Genomic DNA, 27,643 nt, shown 5'->3' on the forward strand with positions numbered 1-27,643 from the left:
AGACCGCGTAGACCGCGACGATACACCACCAGTCGCGCCGGGGCACCGCAGCACCTGGCTGGTTGGCTCGAGCTTCTCTCGCCGGGGAACTTTTCGTCGGAGTAGGCTAGATCTATCGTTGATGACTAGACCGAATAGTTCGCGCACCAGTCGGAAGCTCAACGACGAAGTGGTACTGAATGGCACAAGGGAACTGAAGGGCTCAGTAAATTAGACAGTCTGAAGTTTGCCGCCCAGATTGTCTTCGTAGGGGAAGAGCATTTATTCTATACCAACAGCTAGCTTTCCTTCCTTGACTATCCAAACTCATTCCCTGAGTTGTTGGTTTTTGAACATTTTTTTCCTGCTCAGAATGTGTTTTTTCATCTAAATAAAAAAAATTTCATATCCCCCCCCCCCCCCGAAAAATTTTCTTACTACGCCACTGAACAAAACAAATGTAATTAGAAATTGCGAAAATCGTGACTAACCTCCTGGCACCACTTCGTTCAATTCTTGGTTCTTTTAGTGGATTTGGTTAATACAAACCAATGTTTCTTCAAATTACACTCGACATTCGAGTGTAACACCCTGTGGTATTTCGCGTAATTTTATGAATTTTGTGATTTTTTTCCCTAGGGTAGAAAAATATACAGTTCGAAACAGATGTCAAAGTAGTTATAAAATAGAGATTACATTCCTTAGAGAAAACAAAACGTCATTTGTCTCTATGCATTCATTGATTGCATCATCTGTCTCACGGCAGTATACTGTTAACCATTTCATTGACGTGTTTATGCTCGTAAAAATTACTAATTGCACCAGTTGATGCTTCGACAAGTGCTAGCGATGCTGTACTCTCTGTCTGTAGAGGTTGTGGTCTTTTTTACAAACCATGTTTTTGTAGCACATAATATAATAAATTGTAGAAAGCGACTTTTTGAAATGACACGCTAGATTTTTGCTTGGCATGTCTTGTCAAAACCATCAAAGTAACTAACAGTGTTCCTAGAATATTTTCGCAGTCAACGTATTTTTTTACATTGAAGTGGTCCCTTAAGCCAAACTGACTTTTTTATTTTAATTTTCTTTTTGATTATCTATGCTTTTTTTAAATGGGATTTTATTTTTAAATATCAATCATTGGATATATACTTTGGGGTTGATTTTCTAGTGAACGGTATATTCTGAGAAATTTTTTCCGGATATTGATATTATAATTAGAATGGTTTTGTTTGGTAATTGTATTTTCTAGGGAAAGTTTAGCTAAAATTTATAGAACCCCGTTGGACTCCATCTGATTGCAGTTAACAACTAGTGGGTATTTATATTTTATTTCGGGAATGATTGCTACAAAAGCAATAATCTAATCATCAATTGCTTAGGTATTAATTTTTTTAACGACTTCGCGGATTCGTTTATTCGTCTGAGCGTATTCATTCCTCTGTGCGGCTCTTCCTCCAACAAGGAACACATTCGCCCACACACTACCAGATTTCTGTTCGAAACGAAGCTCGCCAATCGTCTTCCATGTTCCCACATGTGGTGCTCCAACATGTTTCGACAACTGGCTACGCCACGATTCGACCTGGTTTGTTGTTCTTGGTCATTCACTTCATTGGAAAATACAGATCAAAAAGTCGGAAGGAACATAGGAAGACTGCGCTGCGGAGACTAACTGGCTAACGATCAGAGATTAATCGAGACTACCAACTCACGAAGAAGTACTCCAATTTCCATGGTACATCGTAGACTAGATCTTTTGAGTTAAAGAAAAAAGAACGGTTCCTTCAGTTTTGGCGACCTTGAATACGTATTGATATCCTCAATCAACAAATTTAGAAAAAAAATTTCTAAATATAATACATATAAATAAACCCATCACAACCGATGTTTAGGAATATACAACACACTCCAAAGAAAAGCAAAGCACCTTCGATTATCAACGCGTTTTCTGTTTGACATTTCGAGGGACCCTCTAGTACAACATGAGTTAGTAACTTTCGAGCCATGGGAAACTCGTGAGCCCGTTATCTCAATTAGTCTCTGTAACGATGTTTTTAATCAATTAACATTCAGCGCAATGGTACATACGGTCTAATGAGCCATTCGGCCCTACTGTTCCATTCAGCATAATGACCCGTTCGGCCTAATGACCCATTTGACCTAATGACATTCGGCTTTATGACCCATTCGGCCTAATGGCGTTCGGCCTTGCAGCATTCGGCCTAACGGCTTTCGGCCTAATGGCCCGACATCGTTTGAACCATTCCTCTTTCATGGTACTGGTTTGTATAGGACTAATTAATCCATATCTCCGGATCGAGAAATCCAAACGAAACAATTTGCGGGCTATAGGTAACTCTGGAAAGAGACTTCACGGCCATTGTGGTATCGACAACAATATAATCGCCAACATAGCCGAGACACTTCACACGCCCCCCCCCCTACCCTCTATTCACTTAAATTCAAATGAATTCTTTGAAATATCTACCTATGTCATGCACGAATCGCATTATCTCTCTGCCGCTCTCTGTCTAAGCGGCTTGAAAGCACATATGACTTTATCTCCGTTTACTGCTTCCAATTGCGTGTTGAAATACTGGACCTGAAAATTCTATTCGGCACAAAAAAAATTATTTCAGAAATATGTGACCAAAAAGACATCTTTCACTACTAAAGCAAATTGAACATTCCAGTTTCCTAGTAACTAATAAAGATCCATCAATAATGTAGGAACTCCAGATAATCTTGAATATCAAGAAAAATGAACGAAAAAGTAAATACAAAAAACAATAGGAAATGTATTGTTTATTGATTAATAATTTTTGAAATAATGGGATTTTCAAAAACATTTCAGATTTTCTTTTCTGAAGCAATGTTTATCAAATTCGTTTTATTCATTTACTTTTTTCCAATCTATATTCATTTTATATAATTTTTTTTTCAATTTATTCATTTATTTTATTTATTTTGAATATTTGGCTAATTTTGAATATATGATCATTTCATTTGAATCATTTTTTTCTTTCAGTATTCTTCGTATTCATTTTATTCATTTGGGTCAATTTTATCTATTTTGTTCGTTTCATTGGTTGGATACATTCTGATCATGCATTTTTTTCACATCTTTCATTTAACTTATTTCGTTCACTGTTCTTATTTTATGCATTTTATTCATTTTTTACAGTTCATACATGGTCGGTGTTAAGTCAGACCGGACTAAGTCGCAAAACATCAAAAAATGAGGTAACGATAACCCCGGATAAAGAATTTCTTCAGCCACATTCGACTTTTGCCAAATTTGAAATTTGTAACCATAAACAAAATCTATTGCAAAAAATAATTTTCAATTATAACGTAGAGGATGCTACGATTCAAACTTTAAACCCGTTTTTCTCGAAATCAATATTTTGTCACTTAGTCCGGTCTGACTTAACACCGACCACATTTTATTCAATTTATTCATTGTAATAATCTGACAAATATTTTCGGTCATTCATTTTTTTCATTTCATTCTTTTTTGGCACCGTTTAAAGTTTTAGTTTATTTTTTTGACGTAGGACTACGTCTTTGTTTTCGATATGGGGGTGCACTCTGCAAATTCTACAAAAATGGCATGTAACGAAAAGTGGTCCAATTTTAAACGCATATAATTCAGCCATCTCACGATAAATTTTCAATTTTTCTGCACAAATCGCCCCGAAATACTTCTAAGAATAGATTCCAATAGATAAACCCAAAGATTTTTGATATCATAGCATTAAAAAATTAAATAATATACAACCTTGTCAAAATATCGCCCATTAACATACAGAAGATAGCGCTTCCCAAGCCCTGTACGACGGATTGGTGTACCTAGCGCGCAACGCTTCTATGAATGACATCATCATCGACTATTTAAAGAACGGACTTGGCCAGACACGCTCAGTTCCCTGTTGAACGGCTGGCGAAGCAGATCACTGCGTTGTGTTTTTTACAGCCAGTGTAGCTGAGTTAGAAGTCCGTTACACTGGCTGTGGAGGGACGCTACCCTGTGTCGTCCAACAGGCGACCGCTCAAACTGCTTCCTAAATGCCGCTGTAATGTTGCCAGTAAATTTTTGGTTTAACTAGCACATGTATTTGCTCGCTTGAAATTCAGTAATGTAGTGGTAGTAATAAGCTTCCCATTTTGGTTTAAACGCAAGGACAGTTTTTAAAACAGGATTTGATTAATTAGTTTAGCTCATCTAAGCAATTTTATCAATTTTGTAATTTAAAAGAAATTTTACGGAACTTGGTGAATTTGGCCCCACTTGCAACTGGTATAATCAACCTGCACAAAGTGTTGCATAACGCAGGGCTGTTTTTTGGAACAAAATCATTCAGCCCTTTGTTATGCAAAATCACGATATTATGACAGAGGTAAAGGCCGCGTGGAATTTTGGTGAAACGCGCTAATAGTGTCGTGGTGGTACTAGTTGTCTTTTTCGCTCTACCCATCATCATCAGCGTTGACTCATTTTGCATTGTACGCTTGGGTTTAATGTTTGGGGCGAATGTGTTGGTAGGTAGGGGAACTGGCGGTAAAATGAACACGTTAAGCAAAGTCATTATTTTCTAACTAATAAGTGAATGAGATATTACAATCACCTTATATTTCTTGTTAGACATGTTTTGTACATATCTGGTAAAAATACTTCGTCACAAACACATTTTTTCAAACATGATTCTTGATTTCTAAGCATGTCCAAAAATGAGACATGTTTATAGCGAGTGGGTAAAATGAACATGTGGCGGTGATAAAATGAACAACTTCTGGTGACCTGCAAAATATCCTGTATGTATGCAATGCGCAGCGTTGGAAAGCATTTTCCGATCAATGCTTATATCCCAACAAATCCTGAGCTTTGCATACACACAGAGCATTTTGCAGGCAAAGAAAATTGTCACGGAAGAATTGAATTTTCATGACGAAACACATCTACAAACTTGGGGTTATCCATGGGTGTTTGAACTTTTAGGATCTGTTTGAGAGCAACTAGAAAGCTTGTTCTATACATGAGATGTGATTATATTGTCTAAAATTTGATTTTTCTTCACCGGTCCGGGTGTTTTTTCCCACACACTAAGTACTAAGAAAATAAATATTTTACATTAAGTAGTATAGTCCTACGTCTACAGTTCGTGCGACCTCATAGGGCTGCCCCTTGTAGTTTTTAGGATTTTCGGCTTTTGCGGTCTGAATTATTAGAACGGGTGATTCATGCTGCCCGATGTTTCGGCCACTGCTTATGGCGTTTTTCAAGGGAAACTGTAATTTATTCACGGTTACAAATAACATGTTTAAAAAAACGGAAATACAATTAATTACTCACTACGTTATCGTTTTTCGTTTGAGCGTCGTTTTCCGACGATCGGAGGTTTTTTTTAAATATGCTTCAAATATGCCGTTACTAAGCAATTGCAAGTTAGTGGGTTAAAATTGAAATAAATGAATATTATTTTGCTAAACATACTGGTGGGTAGAATTGTTCAGTTATCCCATTATTCTTTTTTAACCATTGTGCACTACTTAAAGACACTTTACAAGATGGTTGGGGTAATCAATTTTGGCTGAGTACGTTTAGGAGTGAGCTTTGAGATGTCGGCTTGTCTGTGTGTTGTCTCTGCAATCTGACGGATTTTTAGGCTTTGGCTGTGTGGAGCATTCCAGCGTAAGTAGTACTCAAGCCATCTACATCTCTGCGGTAGCTTACGGTGTTGGATATGTTGGTAATATGACACATCTCCAACATTGGTAGAGCCGTGGTACGATAGCTACGATCAATAATTTTCGTTTTGGTCAGATCGAAGTTATGTTGTTTCTGTATGCTGTGATCAATGAGAGCTATTTTTTCACCTGAGTGTGTTGTTGGAATATTTTCCCTGTCGAATCCTGTGCTGGATATTTTGTTGATGTTGGATTTGTGTTCATTGAGCCGTATTTGTAACGGGTTATTTGTCATCCCAATGTAAACCATTGGACATCCCTTACACGGAATGCTGTAGACGACCCGTGACTGTTGGAGCGGTGGTACAAGGTCCTTGATTGATCGGAGCAGGCTGTTGGTGGATAGAAGAGATTTTTGTGCCAGTTTTATGGATGGATAGTCTTCTTTCAAAATCCCGATTATTGCGGGAGTAAGCCTTTGGAATGTGAGGAAAATACCTGTACATGATGCTGTTGCGTGATGGACTGGAGCTAGTGGTTTGTGTTGAATGTTAGACTATGTTTGACAATGTATCAGGATCATCGTTGTGCGGGTTTTCGCTAGGTGTTATACTGGTGGGCGGCTTTGATACATTGGAGTGTATTCGGTTTATCAAGCGGTTAATTAGAGCTGATGGGTAATTATTTTGACGAAGATGCTGGAATGCTGGTTTCTGTTGGTCTATTGGTTTGTGGGTGGTAATTTGCGTAACTCGGTTGATGAAGTTTGCTGCTACGTTTATTTTCATTGACAACGGGTGGAAGGAATGATAATTTAGAAGTCGTCCGGATGATATAGGTTTTGAGTACCATTGTGTGGTGATTGGTTGGTTTGCGTTTCGAATGACAAGTGTGTCCAGGAAGGGTAACTTGTCGGTTCCCACGGTAAAGCTGGACAAGTCTGTCTATGTCAGGGGACATGCTGGTGAACTCGAGTGATTCGTAATTATGCTGCATATGCTCGACCCTCATAAGCAGAAGAGAAAAGTTAACCCCGTAAGCTATTAAGTCTGCTCTAATGACCCTGCCACTTCTAGTTTTCCGTTTATTTTGATCATTTGATTATTTTATTCGGCTTATATGAAAAATTTCTATGTAACCGTAGTAACTCCGGAACCAAAATTCAGATCTGAATGAAATTCAATAGCAGTTCATGGATGTATTGTATCGTTCATTTAAAATAGGTTTGTAAAAATCGGTCAAGGCTTAGAAAATATGTTTGACAATAACTTTGGAACTTGGCAAGTATCCCAGGGGCATCAAGGACTGTCATAGGTGGCCAATGTAGTCAAAGCGACTTTGATTGGCCATTACTGATCTAAACCCGCAAATCCAAGAAATGATACTATACCGTTCATTTGAGCCAACAATAAAATACTACAATATTCACGCAAGTAAATATTTGAAAAAGATTAGCTTTCATCGCTGTTGTCCCAGAATCGGCCAATCCAATGGTACAGTATTTGTCAAATTTGTAAAACCGGCGGAACGATTAACACTACTCTCTGCCAGACATTTCATAACCCATCAAAAGAGAATAAAAATTTCCTCGCTTCATTACCGTCTCGAATGATCGTTAGCTCTATCATCATTTTCCGGCATATTTCACTCGGTGGTGTCATCCTTCTCACCTGGTCTAATTGTTTTGCTTCTCGTATCGTAATTTCTCCTAGTGTCCAATTGACCGCACGATCGTCGGAGCTCTCCTTTTTAGACTGCGATGGCCTCAACTAGTACATATAATTAAATCTTCTAATAATAGCGCAATCCGCGCTTACAGTACAATGCGTATAAAATATAATGCCTTGGTTTTAGCTTGGATCGACTTTCTCTATTTTCTAGTTGCTTTTCTCCGCCCTGGCATAGGGCGCTTAATACTACTAGTTAGCGATCGCTATTTTTCCACCAGCAGTGAAGCGCGCACTTTCTAAATTTTCTCTCTGATCGCGGCCAAAGTGGTTGCCGCCGCCACCTCTGATGAACACCAAGGCAAGCATAGAGGGAAAAAAACGATAGCCGGCAGTGGTATTGTGTCGCTCACACTTTCCTTCCCGATGACGATTCTGTACGTGTGACAACAATTTTCCGTCGTTCGTGTGGAGAATTTTCATTGCTTCTTATTATTGTTTGCTCAATCGCGCTCGATCTTCCTTTTGTCTTTGGTCTGGCCTAGCCAGGCCTGGCCAGCTTTGACCGGGGATAAGATCAGACTACTAGATATGCGTTTATTTTTATTTTTCCTGAAACCCAATTCGTCGTCGTCGTCGTCTTCGTCTTCGTCGTTCCTACTGATGGATGGATTGGCAACGACACGACGCGGAGAAAAACCACTCGATCAAACCCAAATGCCTCTGACCTCACTCTCTCTCTCACCTCAGTCAACGGCAGCAGATCACTTCGCCAGAAAACCGATCGCTATAATGATGATGGGTGTGTAACAAGTGGTCGGACTGATTTTATTGCTTTTCTTATTTCTCTTCCTCGCGGATCTCGGAAACGGACTGCATGTGCAAAGATAAATAAGTACCTCTGCTGTAAAGTGATGGTTGATCTTTTGCGCGGTGCGTGTGGGTGGTGTGGAAATAGTGGGCAGGACGCTCGGCTCCCATTTGTTTTCTACAGCCGGATCAAGGACGAAGGATCATGATCGAAAACGGATAAAAATGTGTTTTTTTTGCGCACATCAATTGGTTCTCTTTTCTATTTCAGTTTGACCCGAAGACAACCGCTGTCCCAGTCAGTCGAGCAGCACCAGCAGCAGTAGCATCATCAACATGGACACACATTCGCACGGTGGTGGAACGACGACCAATGGCGGTACTGGCGGTAGTAGTAGTCAGCAATTTTGTCTTCGATGGCATAATCATCAGGTGAGAAAATGGATTAAAGCAAAATTCCACACTTGATCGTCCAAATGATTCATTTGTTTGTTTCTTCTCACGCAGGCAAGTTTGTTAAGCTCGTTACCGATTCTGTTGGACCAGTCACACCTGACCGATGTGACGCTTATTGCGGAAGGTCGCAACATAAAAGCACACCGAGTGGTACTCAGTGCTTGTAGTACCTTCTTCTCGGAACTTTTTCGAACCCTTGATGGGCCACTGTATCCGGTGGTTGTACTGCCGGGCGCATCCTTCCACGCCGTCGTAGCGCTGCTCACCTTCATGTACTCCGGGGAAGTCAACGTGTACGAGGAGCAAATCTCAACATTACTCTCGCTGGCCGAGACACTAGGCATTAAGGGATTAGCCGACTTTAGTGGAGTAAGTATGAGCGTGAATCATTTGTTGTTTGGCTTGCTACAGTGTAGAGAAAAAGTTCGAAAATATTAGCAGGTTTTGGGTTTTCTCGTTGGAACATTGGCAAAATGCGAAAGGTTGAAGAAGAAATCATATTTAGTTATTGCGCTAATCATAGAGATTTTTTTCGAGAGTTGTCCTACTGGAGCTGTATAGTTAGGTTCTCGGGCTCCCCGTCAGAATCAATGTCGCCCACTAAAACACTGCTTAAGGTCAATTGCAGCGGGCCGTGATTCTGAATGTGATATTCACACCGTACAGGTTCAGATATGTGCGGAGGTAGAGACTTCGCAATTGCATGTATCATCGCGAAGGGCTCGAGCATTTGTACATTAACGTGTTCGGTCTCGTGTGCGTTTGTGTGTCATCTGTGTTAATGTGTATGTAACTTCGCGTGTATAACTTCTATTTTATAACCGTGTGCCTTTCGCATATTCGCGTGTGTTCTTGGATGATCGCGCGCAGACCGTGAATCTAATACTCAATTTTTGCCATACGGCTCAGATGCTAGAAGTGAAGTGAGATCTTCTATATAGAATTCCCGATCATGTCGCCATGGAACGTGCTGTCCAGTGGATATCAGAGCTTTCTTTTTTAATTGGTGCAATTGAAAGAATGTACCTAGTCTGCTGATACCAAGGATAGAGGCTTCCGGAAGTGACCGATTCATGATCGTGCGAACGCGGGAGTTTTTAGGTTCACGCTTGAGACCGCGTTTAAAAATTTATAAGCGCTAAGACCTTCTTTTTTACAATGGAGAATACATTTACGTACTAGCCCAGTACACGTGCTATTACTAGATGCCAAGCTACCACACGGGGTGTACTGGGGGTGTGTCGGGCTTAAATGGTGACGCAGCCATTAATACCGACTAAACTCCATTGGGCTCCGCCATTGTTCCCCCCAGGGACTACCTCTCGGTATTACTTCTGGGGGGATGGCTGTACTTGATGTACTCATTCACTCTCGCTTACGCGTTCATACGTCTTGTATGAGAATGACTTGGATGCTCACCCTATCACCTGGTTCACTCTCAATCGTACCACTCTATTACACCCCTGTCGCTCCTCCTGGCATCCCATGTGGGACAATTTTCTTAGGCCCCACTTCTGGCATACTATGTGAGGCTTACTTGGGTGCTCACCCTTGACTCCTCTGCCACACCACGAGGCATCGATTGCTAAGTCCCAACATACTACGCTACGACCCTCCCATCTTGGCATGAGGCAGTCCACATATACGCCTATACACTCGCTCTTCTGCCTTGCTTCGGGGTGGCTGAGTCTACCCCTTACGCGGTTGCCAGTCGCTGCGCCAAACCTGCCTCAGCATGAACAGACCATTCACTCACTTTTCTGCGCTCGGCCTTTTCGATCAAACTAACCAATCACTAGTTAGTCGTGCCCGTCGTCTGTTGCTCGGTGCGCCAGATTACCTGTAGCCTACAGGCAATCTGGGTGGTTGCAGTCGAGACTGCATTCCACTTCTCCACCGCTTGACACATCTGCTGAATAAGGGTATCAGGGGTTGTGTCCCAGCCACAGACGTCAAGCATTGCTCTTCTTTCGACGTCGAACCGAGGACATACGAACAGTATGTGTTCGGCAGTTTCGTCAACAACTGGGCAGTCAGGGCAGGCGGGGACCTCCGCGTGCCCGAACCTGTAGAGGTACTGTCGGAAGCAGCCATGGCCTGACAGGAATTGTGTCAGATGGAAGTGAACTTCCTCATGGGGTCTTCCCACCCAGCTCGATATGTTAGGTATCAGCCGGTGGGTCCACCTACCTTTCGAGGAGTTGTCCCACTCACGCTGCCATCTGGCGACCGAGGTCACCCTGGTGCGCTCGCGGGCTCCCCTATTTCCACGTAGCTCGAAGCACTCCTCATCTTCCCGAATGACCAGCCCGGCTGGCATCATGCTCGCTATAATGCAGGATGCATCGTGTGATACCGTGCGGTAGGTAGATATCACTCTGAGGCACATCACGCGGTAGGTGCTCTCCAGTTTCTGTAGGTAACTGGTTACCCTCAGTGCTCTTAACCATGACGGGCCGCCGTACCTGAGGATAGATACGGTAACGCCTGCCAGTAGCCTACGTCTACTGGCGCACACCTTTGAACTGTTGGACATCATCCTCGATAGTGCCGCAACAGCAGTCAAAGCTCTCTTGCACGTATAGTCGACGTGGCTGCCGAAGGTCAGCTTGTCGTCTATAATGACTCCGAGAGACTTCAGACTGCGCTGTGAGGTGATCACGACTTCTCCCACATGGATAACTGCATGTTGTGCCGACTTGCGGTTGTTGACGATAACTACCTCCGTCTTATGATGAGCGAGCTCCAGGCCTTTCGCGCTCATCCATTCCTTCACCGTGTTTATCGCGTGTTCTTCAGTTAGTTCTACCTCAGGGATTGACTCCCCGTAGGCCTCCAAGGTTACGTCGTCGGCAAAGCCGATGATCTTGACCCCAGGAGGGAACTTCAGTCTCAGAACCCCGTCATATATGAGGTTCCATAGCACCGGGCCTAGGATCGAGCCCTGCGGGACTCCGGCGGTGATCGGAACCCTTTTCTGACCGGCATCGATCTCGTATAGCAGTACGCGGTTCTGGAAGTAGCTTTCCAGGATCCGGTACAGACCCACCGGTAGGCTAAGCCGGTGTAACGAGAGCGCGATGGCATCCCAGCTTGCGCTGTTGAATGCGTTCTTCACGTCAAGTGTCACTAACGCACAGTATCGAATGCCTCGCCTTTTTCGTTGGATCGCTATCTCGGCAGTATTTATCACTGAGTTGAGAGCGTCCACTGTGGACTTACCCTTCCGAAAGCCAAACTGGTTGCTTGACAGACCGTCCGTACCTTCCGCGTACGGGGTTAGCCTGTTGAGGATGATCCTCTCAAGCAGTTTGCCAGTCGTGTCGATCAGACAGATTGGTCTGTACGTCGATGGGTCGCCTGGCGGCTTCCCGGGCTTCGGCAACAGCACCAATTTCTGCCTTTTCCATCTATCGGGGAAGCGGCACTCATCAAGGCATCTCTGCATAGCTAGCCTCAACATGTTCGGGTTCGCTATGATCGCTGCCTTGAGAGCGCAGTTTGGAACTCCATCCAGCCATGGAGCTTTGTTCGCTGCTAGGGAATTAGCCACTGCGAGTAGTTCTTCGTTCGTCACTGGAGCCACCATTTCGGCCGTGCCCGCACTGTCTCTTAGTGCAGGTGGCTAGGGGCTTGTGGCTCGAGACGGGAAGAGTACTTCGATAATCGTTGCCAACCGGTCCGGAGACCGTTCTGGGGGTGAGGAGCCCCCTTTGGTCTTGGCCATCACGATTCTGTAGGCGTCACCCCACGAATTCGCGTAGGCACTCTCACACAGGTTGCGAAACACGCTCTCTTGCTGCTTTTAATGGCCTTGTTAAGGGCCAATTTCGCAGCTCGAAACACTTCACGGCGTTTCTCTCTTGCATCCTCGATGTGGGCTCTTTGCATCCTACATCTAGCTCTGAGTCATTCGTTTTCGAGCTCTCCATCGAGACAGAGGTTGTTTTTTTCTAGTCCGTAGTGCTGTGTGAGGCGATAAAGAATAGTTTTAATCCGCATTCAAGGTTATTTTGCCAGTTCGGTTCGGTCCTCAGTCTTTTGTTCGCGTGTGAGGATTAAACAATAGCCAGCTGTATAAGCTGGATCGGTTCGTCGTTGGACACCAGTTTAAAGCTAAGTGGTTTTTGTCTTTTGTAACACATTTATTGCTTTCTTCCGTCTGCGCGGGCGCTGACCCCGTGCGTTGACGTTTTCTATGGTTCCCTCTCCGGATGGTCAAATGGAAGTTGAATCGGGTTCAACTTCTAAGGCTCCCCCCCGGCCCAAATGCTATCCAGAACTCTCAACTGGTCCATTTGTGGTCTTCTTTCGGCCCAAGACTAAATCATTGAATCTTCTTCAGATTTCTAGAGACCTGACGGAACGGTTCTCGGCTGTGACCGAAATTTCAAAGGTCCGCTCGGACAAGATAAGGGTGTTGCTAGCCAACTCAAAGCAGGCAAACGATATTGCTTGCTGTGAGCACTTTACGCGGGATTATAACGTGTATATTCCGGCTGTAAGAGTACAATCCGAAGGCGTCGTAACCGATGACAGTTTGACATGCGAGGATCTGCTGCAGTACGGGGTTGGCCGTTTTAGAGACCGCATACTTCAGCCAGTGAAAATACTCGAGTGCAAGCGTTTGCACTCAGTAGTAGTTGCGGGGGATGGTTCAAAAACGTACCCCCAATCAAACTCTTATCGGTTGACCTTCGCTGGTACCGCTTTGCCAAATTACATCCTCTTGCACAAGGTTCGTCTGCCTGTGCGTCTGTTTGTGCCGCGGGTCATGAATTGCACAAAGTGTAAACAATTGGGTCACACAGCCACCCATTGTAGCAACCAGGCCCGCTGTGGAAAATGCGGGGAGAATCATCTAGATGATTCGTGCAGTAAGCAAGCCGAAAAGTGTCCTTACTGTGCGGAGAGTCTGCATGATATCTCGGCATGTCCCGCGTACAAACTACGCGGGGATAAACTAAAACGTTCCCTTGCGGGACGATCCGAACGTTCTTTCGCAGAAATGCTAAAGAAAGCTACGCCACCAACCTCAACAAACATCTATGCTCACTTGCCTCCTAACGAGGGCGAGGCTGATGACCCACAAGAGGGAACATCTACTAGGGCGCCTAGAAGTTATAGGAAGAGGAGGAACATTTCCTCTCCTAAAGTTCGTTGTAAAGGCCAGAAGGTATCCCTTGACGGGACTCCGAAAGTCACATCTATTGGAAGTGTTGCAATCAAACCGAAGCAATTAGCTCCTGGTCTCGGAGGATTAAACTCAGAGAAGGAGTTCCCAGCACTTCCCGGAACATCAAAAATCCCAAGTGTTCCTCTGTTTCAGTTCGAGAATAATCGCGGCACTGGAATTATCAAACTCTCGGACATTGTGGACTGGATAATAAAAACTTTCAATATAACTGAACCTATTAAAATTCTTATGTTAGCTTTTCTCCCTACAGTGAGAACATTTTTAAAGCAGTTGACTGCTAAATGGCCCCTCCTCTCAGCGATTGTATCCTTCGATGGCTAACTCATCGAACGAGGTCACGGATTTGATCACTGTTCTACAGTGGAATTGCAGAAGTATCATCCCGAAAATTGATTCCTTCAAAATTTTAATAAATAATTTGAGTTGCGATGCATTTGCATTATGTGAAACTTGGTTAACTTCCGACATAGATCTCAACTTCCACGACTTTAATATTATTCGCCTGGATCGAAACACCCCCTATGGAGGAGTGCTTTTGGGGATCAAAAAGTGCTATTCCTTCTACAGAATTAACCTTCCCTCGATAACAGGTATTGAAGTTGTCGCTTGTCAAGTAACAACCAAAGGCAAAAGCCTTTGCATAGCTTCCATATATATTCCCCCCAACACCGCGGTTGGGCACCGACGGCTACAAGACATCTTAGAATCCCTGCCAGCACCGCGACTAGTTTTAGGAGACTTTAACTCTCACGGTACAGCATGGGGTTGCCTCTATGATGATAACCGGTCTTCCTTAATTCAGGATCTTTGCGATAACTTCAATTTGACAATTTTAAACACGGGTGAAATGACACGGATTCCTGCTCCTCCAGCGCGCCCGAGCGCCTTAGACTTGTCCCTTTGCTCAACATCGCTGCGGTTAAATTGCACGTGGAAGGTAATTCCTGATCCCCACGGCAGCGACCATCTGCCGATTGTAGTCTCAATCAATAACGGTTCAAGGCCATTGAAATCAATCAATATTTCGTATGACCTCACACGAAATATCGATTGGAAGAGCTATGCTGCCGCGATATCCGACAACATCGAATCTACCCAAGAACTTCCTCCGGAGGAAGAGTACAGCTTTTTGGCTGGCTTGATTCTCGACAGCGCGAATCAAGCTCAGACCAGGCCAGTACCCGGCGCGAACATACAAAAACGTTCTCCCAATCCCTGGTGGGATAAAGAGTGCTCAGACGTGTACGCAGAGAAGGCCGCCGCGTTTAAGACCTTCCGGAACGACGGGTTACCCGCCAGTTTTCGACAGTACGCGACGTTAGACAAGCGAATGAAGAGTTTGATGAAAGCCAAAAAACGCGATTATTGGCGCCGGTTCGTCGACGGATTAACGAGAGAAACATCGATGAGCACTCTTTGGGGAACAGCCCGACGTATGCGAAATCGAAACAGTACTAATGAGAGCGTGGAATATTCAAACCGTTGGATATTCGATTTCGCCAAGAAGGTTTGTCCGGATTCCGCCCCGGCACAGAAGATCTACCGCGCCGCGTCCCCTCACAATAACGCGAACGAAACACCGTTTTCGATGGTGGAGTTCTCACTTGCTCTCTTATCATGTAACAATAAAGCCCCAGGGCCAGACAGAATCAAATTTAACTTGTTAAAGAATCTGCCAGACTCTGCCAAGAGACGCTTGTTGAATTTATTTAATAAGTTTCTTGAGGGTAATATTGTCCCTCATGACTGGAGACAAGTGAAGGTCATCGCCATCCAAAAACCAGGAAAACCAGCCTCCGACCACAATTCGTACCGTCCGATCGCAATGCTATCCTGTATCCGGAAGTTGTTCGAGAAAATGATCCTATCCCGCCTCGACAATTGGGTCGAAGCAAATGGCTTACTGTCAGATACACAATTTGGCTTTCGCAAAGGCAAAGGGACGAACGATTGTCTTGCGTTGCTCTCAACTGAAATTCAAATGGCCTATGCTAGCAAAGAGCAGATGGCATCAGTGTTCCTAGATATTAAGGGGGCTTTTGATTCAGTTTCGATCAACATTCTTTCAGAGAAGCTGCACCAGCATGGTCTTTCAGCGACTTTAAACAACTTTTTATTAAACTTGTTGTCGGAAAAGCACATGCATTTTTCGCATGGTGACTTATCGACATCACGATTTAGCTACATGGGCCTTCCCCAGGGCTCATGTCTAAGCCCCCTGTTATACAATTTCTACGTCAACGACATTGATGAATGTCTTGACAATTCCTGCACGTTAAGGCAACTTGCAGACGATGGCGTGGTGTCTGTTACGGGACCCAAAGCTGTCGATCTACAAGGACCATTACAGAATACCCTGGACAATTTGTCTGCATGGGCTATTAAGCTGGGTATCGAATTCTCCACGGAGAAAACTGAGCTAGTTGTATTTTCTAGGAAGCGTGAACCAGCACAACTACAGCTTCTATTAATGGGTCAAACTATAGCTCAGGTCTTCACAGTAAAATATCTAGGGGTCTGGTTCGACTCGAAAGGTACTTGGGGATGCCATATTCGGTATCTGAAACAGAAATGCCAGCAAAGGATCAACTTTCTTCGTACAATAACCGGAACATGGTGGGGTGCCCACCCAGGAGACCTAATTAGGTTGTATCAAACAACGATACTGTCGGTACTGGAATACGGATGCTTCTGCTTTCGCTCCGCCGCGAACATACATTTCATCAAACTCGAAAGAATTCAGTATCGTTGTTTGCGTATCGCCTTAGGGTGCATGCAGTCGACCCATACGATGAGTCTCGAAGTGCTGTCGGGCGTTCTCCCGTTGAAAAATCGATTTTGGGAACTCTCATATCGATTGCTCATCCGATGCGATATCTTGAACCCGGTCGTGATTGAAAATTTCGAAAGGCTTGTTGAGCTCAATTCTCAGACCCGTTTCATGTCCCTGTACTTTGACTACATGGCGCAGAATATTAACCCTTCTTCTTACAATCCCAACCGTGTGCATTTCATAAATACTTCTGAATCTACTGTTTTCTTCGACACATCCATGAAAGACGAGATTAGTGGAATTCCGGACCACATACGCCCACAAGTGGTTCCAAACATTTTTTATAATAAATTCCGAGAAGTCGACTGTTCTAAGATGTTTTATACTGACGGATCAAACCTCGAAGGATCCACTGGCTTCGGTATTTTCAATCAAAAGTTCACCGCCTCCTACAAACTCAGTGACCCTGCTTCAGTTTACGCCGCAGAACTAGCTGCCATTCAGTATACCCTTGGAGTCATTGAAACATTACCCGCAGACCATTACTTCATCGTTTCGGATAGCCTCAGTTCCATTGACGCTATTCGCTCGATGAAACAAGGCAAGCACTCCTCGTATTTTTTGGGGAAAATACGGGAGCTACTGAGTGCTTTATCTGACAACTCTTTCCAGATTACCTTGGTATGGGTCCCTTCTCATTGCTCCATTCCGGGCAATGAGAAGGCAGACTCCTTAGCTAAGGTGGGTGCCTTAGAAGGAGACGTTTACGAAAGACCAATTTGCTTCAGCGAATTTTTCAGTATTACTCATCAGAGAACCCTCGAAAGTTGGCAAACTTCGTGGAGCAGTGGAGAGCTGGGAAGGTGGCTACATTCGATAATCCCTAAGGTATCGACGAAACCTTGGTTCAAGGGGATGGATGTGGGTCGTGACTTCATTCGTGTGATGTCCCGACTCATGGCAAACCATTACACGCTGGATGCACATCTCCGGCGTATTGGGCTCGTGGATAGTGGTATCTGCGCTTGTGGCGACGGCTATCACGACATCGAGCACATTGTCTGGGCGTGCACCGAGTACAGTTCCGCCAGGTCTCGGCTAATGGATACCCTGCGGGCCCGAGGAAGACCAACCAACGTCCCGGTTCGAGATGTGCTGGCAAGCCGCGATGTTCTCTATATGTCCCTTATATACACCTTTCTGAAAACCATCAATATACAAGTCTAACTGCTCCTTGTTATCTCCTTATCATTCTCAGAACGCTCTTCCACCTGTATCAAACCATCTGTATCGAATGAGCCAACAAACACGGGACCTACGGCACGAACATAACACGCTTAACTCGAAATGTAGCCGATCCACATCTGAGCCGTACTACGAAATCGTCTGGAAAAACCCCTGCCATCTTGAGAAGGACCACCCGGCGTCCCAGTACATGATTCCCCTGATGAAGGCCACCCGAGTTTGTAATCCATCCGTTGATCTCACGATGCCTGAAACTGAAATAATTTTCTCTCCCTGCCATCTTTGTCTACCCTCCCTCCCCTGACTCTTATACCCAGAAGTAACACCCCTACCCCCCCCCCCCCAATATCATCACGAAGCATTTAGCTCTTCTTGTCTCTTCTAGTTTTAACTATTATATTATATAATCTCGTTGAAATTGCCCAACTCTACTACCCACAAAAATAACTATAATTACGAATCTTTACAAAATTCAATCATGCCCTCTAGTTATGCCTAGTTTTAAGTTAGTCGTAAAAAATTGTCCCCCTTAATTAAACATTATTTGCTCCAATAATCTCACTGATAAAAATGTCAAACCATATTGCCACAAAAACTAAATGACCCCCCTAATCTTACGAAAACAATATTATCCCCTTGTGTAGATATATAAGATAGCTATAAAATCGCATTAGTTTCATTTTAAAAAAATCAATATGTAATCCCCTAGTTTTAAGCAATTTAAAATGTAAAACAAAACAAAATTGGCACCTTTAAGCTAACGCAACGTGCCTTATCAAATAAACGATTTGAATAAAAAAAAAAAAAAATCTAGCTCTGAGGCAGGCTGATCGTAGAGCTGCAATCTCGGCACTCCACCAGTATCTTATTTGCCTCACCGAAGGGACACGAAGGTCCGCCCATAGCATGATTACGGGCTTGCTTCTTAGCGGTGCGATTACAATGAAATTTAATAGCAGCCCATAGGAATGCTGTAACTTTTATTTGAGACTAAATTTGGGAAAAGAGAGTCAGACATTTCTAAGAAGCGGATGTGAATTCACATCAGGAACTTTCCCGAAGCTTCCGGTTCCACCGAAGGTGTCCAAAGAGGTTAATGTTTGTTTGATTGAGAACCAATGCGCTGAAACTATAAATCCCAGCAATTTAGAAACATTGTATGAGATTTTGCATCATTTAGATAACATGCTGATAATAATTTATATGGGAATTTCATGCGTGATCGTATTCTGTGACGGCCATTTGGCCGAACGGGTCATTAGGCCGTATGGGCCATTAGGCCGAATGGACCATTAGCCCGAATGGGTCATTAAGCCGAATGGGCCATTAGGCCGAATGGACCAAAAATAGAGCGGTTGGAACTGAAAACTTTCAATGCAGAGTTAATTTTTATTATTCTTTTTAAACTTAGCATAATAATGTTTGGAATATTTACATACTTAAAAATATTTACATCTCGCAAGATGCTCATAAAAGGACCGTAAATTCACTTGAATTTACATTCAAGAACATGTAAAAATGTGCTTTGTTAACAATTCTCCATCTCCATTCAACCGAGTTCTACATCAAAAGGGACACAATATTTTACTTCACATGTCAAAACATGTAAAATTCCACTATTAGACAGTAAAATACGTCGCAATGTTGTTTACATCAAGTGTAATTTTCATTTTTTCTAAATGTGTACGGCACCTTTCTCGTTGCATATTTTCCGCTGTAATAGAATAAATAAACAACAGGGAGGCCGAAAGTGGCTACGCCACTTCGCTTCAAACCAAGTGCTGTCCAACATCGCTCCTCTCCTTCTTACTTAAACTAAAAAAAGCTCCTATGTTTGAGTAATCCAGGCAAACGAGTGGATCACAGGTTTGCTTGCGAGAGGCCGCCGCTTCCGACGATGATTTTTTTTTATTGAATTTTCTTTTATTGCATATGCTTTTTATAAATGTGATTTTATTTAAATTATCAATCATGTACAACTTCGGGGTTGATTTTTTAGTGAACGATACATTCCGAGGAATTATTTTCGGATATTGATTTTATAAGCAGCATGGTTTTGGGTGGTAATTGTATTTTCTGGGGGAAAATAGGAAAGGAGAATAATTATTTGGTTGAATAAGTTTGCTGCAATAGCAGTAATGTAATCCTTAATGGTATAGGTTTTAAAATTGATAACGACTCTTCGGAGTCTGTCATCCTTCTGTGCGGCTCTTCCTCCAGCAATGAACACTTCCGCCCGCGCACTACCAGATTTTTGTTCCAAACGAAGTTGGTCAATCATCCTCCATGTTCCAACATGTGACGCTCCAACAAGTTTCGACAACCGACTATGCCACGATTCGACCTGGTTTGTTATTCTTGGCAGGCCATTTACTACATTGGCATATACAGACCAAAAAGATGGCGGGTACATAGGGAGACAGCGCTGTTGCTTTTTTCCGTGTTTTTTCTTTCCGAGGATGTACGTCTCTTCCATGTACTGGATTACTGGCAGCATTGACTCGGAAAGATCTGCCGAAATCATCTCATAACCACGTGTTACTTCGTCAGGAGGTAAGAAAGCGAGAGCTTGAAGTTTTTTATAGCTTTCGTACATCTTGCTGTTAGGGCTAGAAAATAATGGGACAAAACCGCTTTGTTCAACTTTTTTCCAGAGATTCGGAGACAAGTGAAAAAAACATCCAACTTGTGCAGCGTTTATCATTCCTCTTTCAAAGTCCGTCAAGATCAGCTCGGGGGCCAATTCTACTTCGATCTGGTTAGACACTTCCACCAATTTTCCTAAGACTTTTTGATACAGAACCTCGGTTTTGTTGGTCATTAAAACATAAACCATAGGGATAGTGTTTGTGTGACAGGGCCCAACACTTGCATGGACAGAAAACAACTGCCTGAAGGTACCCCAGGTACCGTATCAAAGGTGGCATCTGCCACCCAGTATCGTGCGAGAGACAGCCTTCTTAGATCTTGGTAAGAAGAAAAAATCATTGCTTATCAGCTGTCACTTTTCCTTGGAAGAATCGAGCACCATCCAACGTATTCTTCAAGTTTTCCGGAAGTTCAAATTCATCGAGTGCAGCTGGTTCTGCGACGTTTGTGGGACGCGAGCGCTTCACTATTTTCCTTTGGACGTTCTGACTCAATCGGTGCTGAACTCCAATGCAATGGTCCCTTACCGTTTTTTGGAGAATTCTAGCTGGAGGTCCACTGTCTTCAGCGGCACGTCGCTTGATGTTGCACCGCAACTTTACTGTTTCAACAGCCATTGGGTCCGGTTTATGATTGTGGTCTGGGACAGCGCTGACCACGGTGTGGCTACCTCTAGTAGCTTTTGTGGAAATTCGAGATGAACACATTTGGTCGCTATTCTTGCAGTGTTTCCTCTCACGGCATTCCCAATAAAATGGTCGTCAACCTATACAATAGATAAGCTCTTTTTTCAGTATTGTTAGAAATACATTTCAAGGGTTACTTACGCGTTTGTTTTTGTGATAAAGGTAACCAGCATGTAGGAGAACATCTCCGCCACGGGAACTTTTCAAAATTTCCGGATCGGAATCAGTCACACTCATTATGACACGTCTATATCTTGAGGCTTCTGAACAAAAAGTGAACCGGAAGAGAAGTGAAAACTTTTTTCTACCAGCCTACTTTGATTTGATTTATATGGTGGTTGCCTAGCATCGGTATAGTAACAAGTGTTGAAATGTGGCTATCAAGCACTAACTAAACTAAAATGATGATTATATAAAAATCTTAGCTTAAGGGGGAATGTCTTCAATTGATCTATTTTTTTCTTTCCCCATGTTTCGAAAGAAAAACATTTTAGATTAGTTCTCTTTGTGGTCCGATTACATTTAAGTTTCAAAATGTGCATCCCACTAAACATTGTTATTCGTGTTGTATAATGCAGAAAATCTCAATTTTTTGTTCATTCGTTTTCGATAGTTTTTGTTATAAAGTGGTCAAAAAGAATGGAATATTATTTCTTTGTCCTATTGATGGTTATTTGGAATATATCGTTATGACTAGCGACACTTATACGACAACTATTTTCGTCTTATTTATGGATCGAATATACGAACACTGCCGTCTAACAATCCAATTTAATAATGCCATAGGGGAGCGATTATTTAAAACAATTTAAAATACGTCAAAAAATAAGAACAGTTCATGCTGATTGGAAGAAAAAAATTATGATATTTTCATTGATAGATATTGAATCCAACAAAAGCACTTAGATCATCTTATCTATTAAAGTAGACAAGGGGTGTACAAGAAAGACTGAATATCTAAAGCCCATCAATTGGCAGGGCGTAATGCAAAAATCCATTGAATCAGTCGGTTATCTGACGTCGCTACCGCTTCTTCCTTAGACCCTAAGACCCTAATATAAACCAGTCCAAGGCAATGTTTAAAAAGGGCAAAGTACACGATTATTTTTTTTTTTCAAGATTTCATTTAACAACATGAATTATGTGATAAGCACTACATTACATCATGCTTCGAAAATCATCCCATGATAGCCCAAAGACGTGGCAATATCAACTGTGAAATTATTACATTTACTTTATGATAGCTAACGATGCTGGCATTCAGCCCAATGGTACATACGGCTTAATGAGTCATTCGGCCTACTGACCCATTCGGCCTAATAATATTCGGCTTGATGACCCATTCGGCCTAATGGCGTTCAGCCTTGCAGCATTCGGCCTAACGGCTAATGGCCTGACACCGTGGAAACAATCCTAATGCTGCATCCCTCTTGACAAAGCAAAATATTTGTAGTTGTTTTAGCCCTGAAGATGAAGTGATAATCTTTGGAAACGCACGCAAAATAAATATTTTTACACGAAATCCATGACCAAAAAGCCAAATTTCATTTCGTGAAACAAAGTGGTCGTTCCAGTTTTCCTATCCAACGAACTGAAAAATTTACTTGGCTTTTTTCCCTCACAAATTATTCTTATGAAGAGAAAAACTAACGGCACTAACACGCCAGTACGCTCTGAAATTATCCAGAAGCTTCATTTAATTCATTTTAATCGTAATCAGATTAATAATTTGAAAGTGTTAGACCCAGTGTCGCAGATGACAAGGCTTTAGGCACGGCACACAAAATGTCATTTGGATTCCAAATATATGATGTGTGGTGATAAATCGCACACGAAGGACGCTTGTCCGGTGAAAGAAGCGACAGAAAGTTTCAAATGCGCTGATTCCAGTGAAAATTATAAATCGAGTTTCTATTCGAGTAAAGATATAAATTTATGCTTATCCGCTTCAAAATAGAATTACGATTTCTCTACCTATACAAGGATTTTCTATCTCCGTTTCATCATCTTTCAGTGGCAGGAAGCACTGCTCAAAGAACGATGACGTTTCGTTCTTACAAAACGTTTGCTTTCCTTCAACCAATCTAGGTAGTATCACGGAAGAAAAATTGAATTTTTTGCAGCAATCAATGTTTTAATTGATGACTGTAATGCTAAACTCTACTTCCAGATTTGAAGCTTTTCAAAATGGGTGGGAATTTGCTAACAAAATTGTAATAAATTTTAAGTTTGATAATAACTTTAACACTCGGAATACCAAGGGGATCAAAAAAAAATGGGAACGCTCTTATTTCAGCTGTTACTTAATCGATTTTAAATCTGTCTTCACTACTGGAAAGGTATGGTATTTGATAACACACACTAAAAAATAGAAGAATAGAGTTGTCTACCGTAAGTTATAGTGAAAAGAGCAAAATAAAGTCAACGAAAAAAATGGGTACGCTACTTTGACTCGCCACATCTTAGGTGTTTGTAGGGTTGCCACCCCTCCGGTTTTGACTCAGAGACTCCGGTTTTCGAGAGCGATCTCCGGGCCTCCGGGTTTTACATCTATTTCTCCGGGTTTGGTGGGAAGAAGCATAATTTCTTTTTTTTTCGGAATTGATTCTTTGCAAAATATTTAAAAAGTCTAAGTTAACTATTATTCTGGTTTCGATTTATTTTTTAGAGTATAGGTCATCACTTTTACTTCGAATTTATTTGCCAGCTAAATGAACTTTCTATAATTCTATGTATTTTGTCTATTTTTTGAGGAAATATAAAAATTGTAACTTTAGGAATTGTAGCCGAAATCAATTCCAATCGATTGGTACATGTAGAGGTATATATCATCTCTTTGAATTCAAAGCTATCTGCCCACTAAATGACGTTTCCGTAGTTCTACTTATTTTTGTCTAAATTGCGAGAAAAAATAAAAATTGTTCTTTGGAATTGGATACTATTCTCGAACTAGTTCCATTCAATTGTGCTAATGACAAATATTAAAATCTTCTAAAAAAAATTTATATATTTGCAGAACTCACACAAATCCAGCACCCCAACGACTGAGGCCTCTTCGCGGGAATCGGAAATTCCATCACCCTACCAAGGCATCAAAATGGAATCCCCGGGAGAACCATTCTTTCCACGTCCGTTCAATTTTCACTCGCCACTTTTCCCACAGGCGCTCAATCTAGCGACAAATAACAACAATTGCAACAATAGTGGCAACAACAGCAACAACAACAATAACCACAGCACCTGCTCAAGCGCAAATAAATCGACAGACCTTTTCTCGAGATTCCTTCCGCAAAAGTGTGATATGATGCCAAACGAAACACTTTGGAAGATGAATGAGGAAAGTGAGGCTATAAATAGAGACAACAAAAGTGTCAACAGCAGCAACAACGGTCCCAGCGGCCTCGGCTCGGAGGATCGACAGTCTGTCAATGCTAATAATAAGAATGTTGCTGCCGGCCACCAGCAGCCGATTGAGAAACAAAGCCCAGTCCGAAACGACACGGAAGCTATCACTGGGGGGATATCTAAATTTAATCTCGACAGTAACCATCTTCATCACCACTTACAGCAACCACAGCAGCACCATGATTCCGCACCGTCGACACCCTCCAGCAATCCCGACGAGCAGCTTCGACCAATGTCCCAGAACACTTGTTCTGCAAAGAAATCAATCAGTCAGGAAAACAAACGGAAAAAAATCGACAAGATAGCAGAGAACCTTCGAACACAGAACACAGCATCGGCAGCTGCAGCGGCGGCCGCTGTTGCTGCAGCATCCTTCAACAAGCACTTGCTGCAGTCTCTAAAATTCCCACCGAACTCTCAATCTCTCTCACCGCTGCATCTCTTCAGCAAGCCACCCACCGTAACCCCGGTTAGCAACCAGCAGCCGTCCTTTCTGTCGCACCACTTTCTCACCAATGAAACTGCATCCAAAACACCGGAAAATCTGATCCTCGAATCATCCCACCCAAGTCCGGGAGCGGGAGCTCTGAACCACTCCAACTCATCACCGACACCGTCAACCGCTGCTTGTAGCTCGTCCGCATCACAACTGACATCCTCGATGGCAATGGACATGGCATCGTCGTTCAGTGCCAACAGTATGCTAAAAGCAGCCGCGGCAGCACATTACCTCAGTCCATGCGGCCCCATTGGATCACAACAGCAGCAACAACAGCAGCAGCAGCAGTCGCTACAGAAGCCACCGACGAAACTTTTTGCTACATGTTCCATATGCAACAAACAGCTCAGCAATCAGTACAATCTGCGGGTGCACCTGGAAACGCATCAGAATGTTCGGTAAGTTTTTTCACTTTATACTTATTTCAATGGAGACGCTTGGTTTTCCGCACTGGGTTGGGGAATCAATCAATCATACGGGTTCGAAAATCCATGTCGTTTTTGGTCTATCCTCGTATATTTTGCTTCATTGATATCGGCTATATTGCTTTCGAAATTCGCAAGAACTACGTGTTTTGAAGATTGACACTTTTGTCCACATTCTTCCCATTTTTTCAAGGAGCACTAGACTAAACGAACTAGTTACTGTCGACAATATGTCACGAGTCCTTTTTTCAGTACCGCTTTTCACTGGTAGCTTAGATTTTGTTGATGTGTTGCAAGATTTTTATCCTTTTGAATGGTTTTCCCGTGGAGATTTCGTACACAATGTACTAGTGAAAACAATAAAACAAAACATATTTTTTTCTCAGATACGCATGCACCGTCTGTTCACACGTGTCCCGCAGCAAAGATGCCCTGAGGAAACACGTCTCGTATCGCCACCCGGGAACACCCAGCCCCTGCGATCCGGACACCAAGCGGAAACGTTCCAAGGCGAACCTGGGCCAAATGATCAAGCAAGAGCTGTTCGGAGACCAAGCTGCTATAAGCCACATGATCAAACAGGAGAATCTGAATGATCAACAGTCACCATCGATTATGAGCCCCCAGCAGCAGCATCAACTTCTAGTCAATCTAACTTCTCAGGCAAACTCGATAGTATCGATTCCTAGTTTCCTTCAGCAAGCGGCATCGATGCAATCGGCCTTTTCAACTAAGTCAATGCTTTTCAACACATCACCGATTCCCACCTCCTTGGCAACATCCCTGTCTCAACATCCAGCGATCACGGAGACCAACTCGTTTCGTCAACCGAAAGAGGTATCTTCGACTGATCCAGACAATACCAATGCCAGAAGTCCTTCACCGATGGAAACATGCACCGCCAAAGTGAACAACGGTTCCTCGGAGACTGTTGGCGGGGAACATCCGAACTCTAATGACGCGCCCAAACCAGTCATGCCTTAAATCGTGACAGAAATGCTTTACTAGTCATGTTCTTGGAATACCATCTTTAACGTCACTGTTTTAGCCATAAGTAGCGGAAAGATTTTTTGAAGCAATACCAATTTTATAAAAGACATTAATTTAAAGTAAACGTTTAAGCTATTTACACACAGATAAACCAGGTGAAGATAACTGAACCCCTCATATGACATTTTTGTGTTTCTACCCTATTTTTTACATTAATCTACTTCCCTAGCTGTGATAGTCAATCAATCGTACAGACTTGAATTGAACCAACAATTTCAAAGCAGATTCATACCAATCCTTGGATTCTATATCTTCTCCTACAAACCGTTTAAAAGATTTCAACAAATTGAGATTATTTCCACTGTTAACACTTGACTGCTTTCGGAATTATGATTCAAAATTACAGCACCCATCAACAAATATACCTGTTTTAGACCAAAAACTTGTAAAAGACACAAACTGTCCCCATCTATTCGACTAAGCAAAGTGCCTTAAGAATGAGGATAACCCCTAGCAGATAAAAATTTTCGTGTACCAGTGCCTTTCTATTTGCTGATAATAATGATAGCACAAAAAGAGAGTTATTTCTTAACTTTAGTAAACAAAAATAACGTACTATACTATCGTGAAAAAAGAGATGTGAAACTTGAAAAAGACAGTACCGAGTAGGACATTTGAATGTTTTCGTTGTTTCTTTTTTATTAAATTATTAAACAATATTCTAATCTTCTTTAAAAATAGTGTGTTAAGTGGTCAAATATGATAGAGTAAGTATGAAGGTTTACGGATGTTACAGAGCCACTCTTTTTTCACACTGTGTTAGTGAAATTAACCGACATTGAACGCAACGTTATCTTATAAATGACACACATTTAACCTTACTCCAGCGTTTATCTGTAAGGAATGTTTGGATTTTTATATAGAGATTATGGAATTAAACATGAAATAAAAGTAAAACTTTGGGCTTTGAAATCAACACGCCATTTGTTATTATTTGTTGTTGGAAAACTGAGTGCAGTATTAGGTCACTCTCTTATATCGTTTTTACAATAGTACTTTAGTTCATCCCCGAGTAGATTGAACATATCGAGATATTATGTTTGATCTATTCACATAATGTAAAATTCTAAACATTCTTGCTGCACGAATCACCCACACGACTTCCGGT

The 27,643-nt window shown here is 42.4% G+C and overlaps 1 protein-coding gene across 6 annotated transcripts in view; it reads left to right on the forward strand.

The window, feature by feature from the left end:
• Positions 1–27,434, forward strand: part of LOC131686023 (protein tramtrack, beta isoform-like) — a 59,054-nt gene extending 31,620 nt beyond the window's left edge. For 5 of the 6 annotated variants that reach the window (XM_058970134.1, XM_058970138.1, XM_058970139.1 and 2 more), the window contains exons 2-5: positions 8,422–8,582; positions 8,658–8,975; positions 24,173–25,458; positions 25,872–27,434. In XM_058970134.1, coding sequence (XP_058826117.1) covers positions 8,487–8,582; positions 8,658–8,975; positions 24,173–25,458; positions 25,872–26,469 — 2,298 coding nt within the window. In that variant the 5' untranslated portion in view covers positions 8,422–8,486 and the 3' untranslated portion in view covers positions 26,470–27,434. Of the gene's footprint in view, positions 1–7,866; positions 8,274–8,421; positions 8,583–8,657; positions 8,976–24,172; positions 25,459–25,871 lie in introns of those variants that run through there. The other variant, XM_058970137.1, reaches the window with a different exon arrangement.
• Positions 27,435–27,643: the final 209 nt, after the last annotated feature.

This window comes from Topomyia yanbarensis, chromosome 2 (genome assembly GCF_030247195.1).
Source record: "Topomyia yanbarensis strain Yona2022 chromosome 2, ASM3024719v1, whole genome shotgun sequence".
Classification (NCBI taxonomy): domain Eukaryota; kingdom Metazoa; phylum Arthropoda; class Insecta; order Diptera; family Culicidae; genus Topomyia; species Topomyia yanbarensis.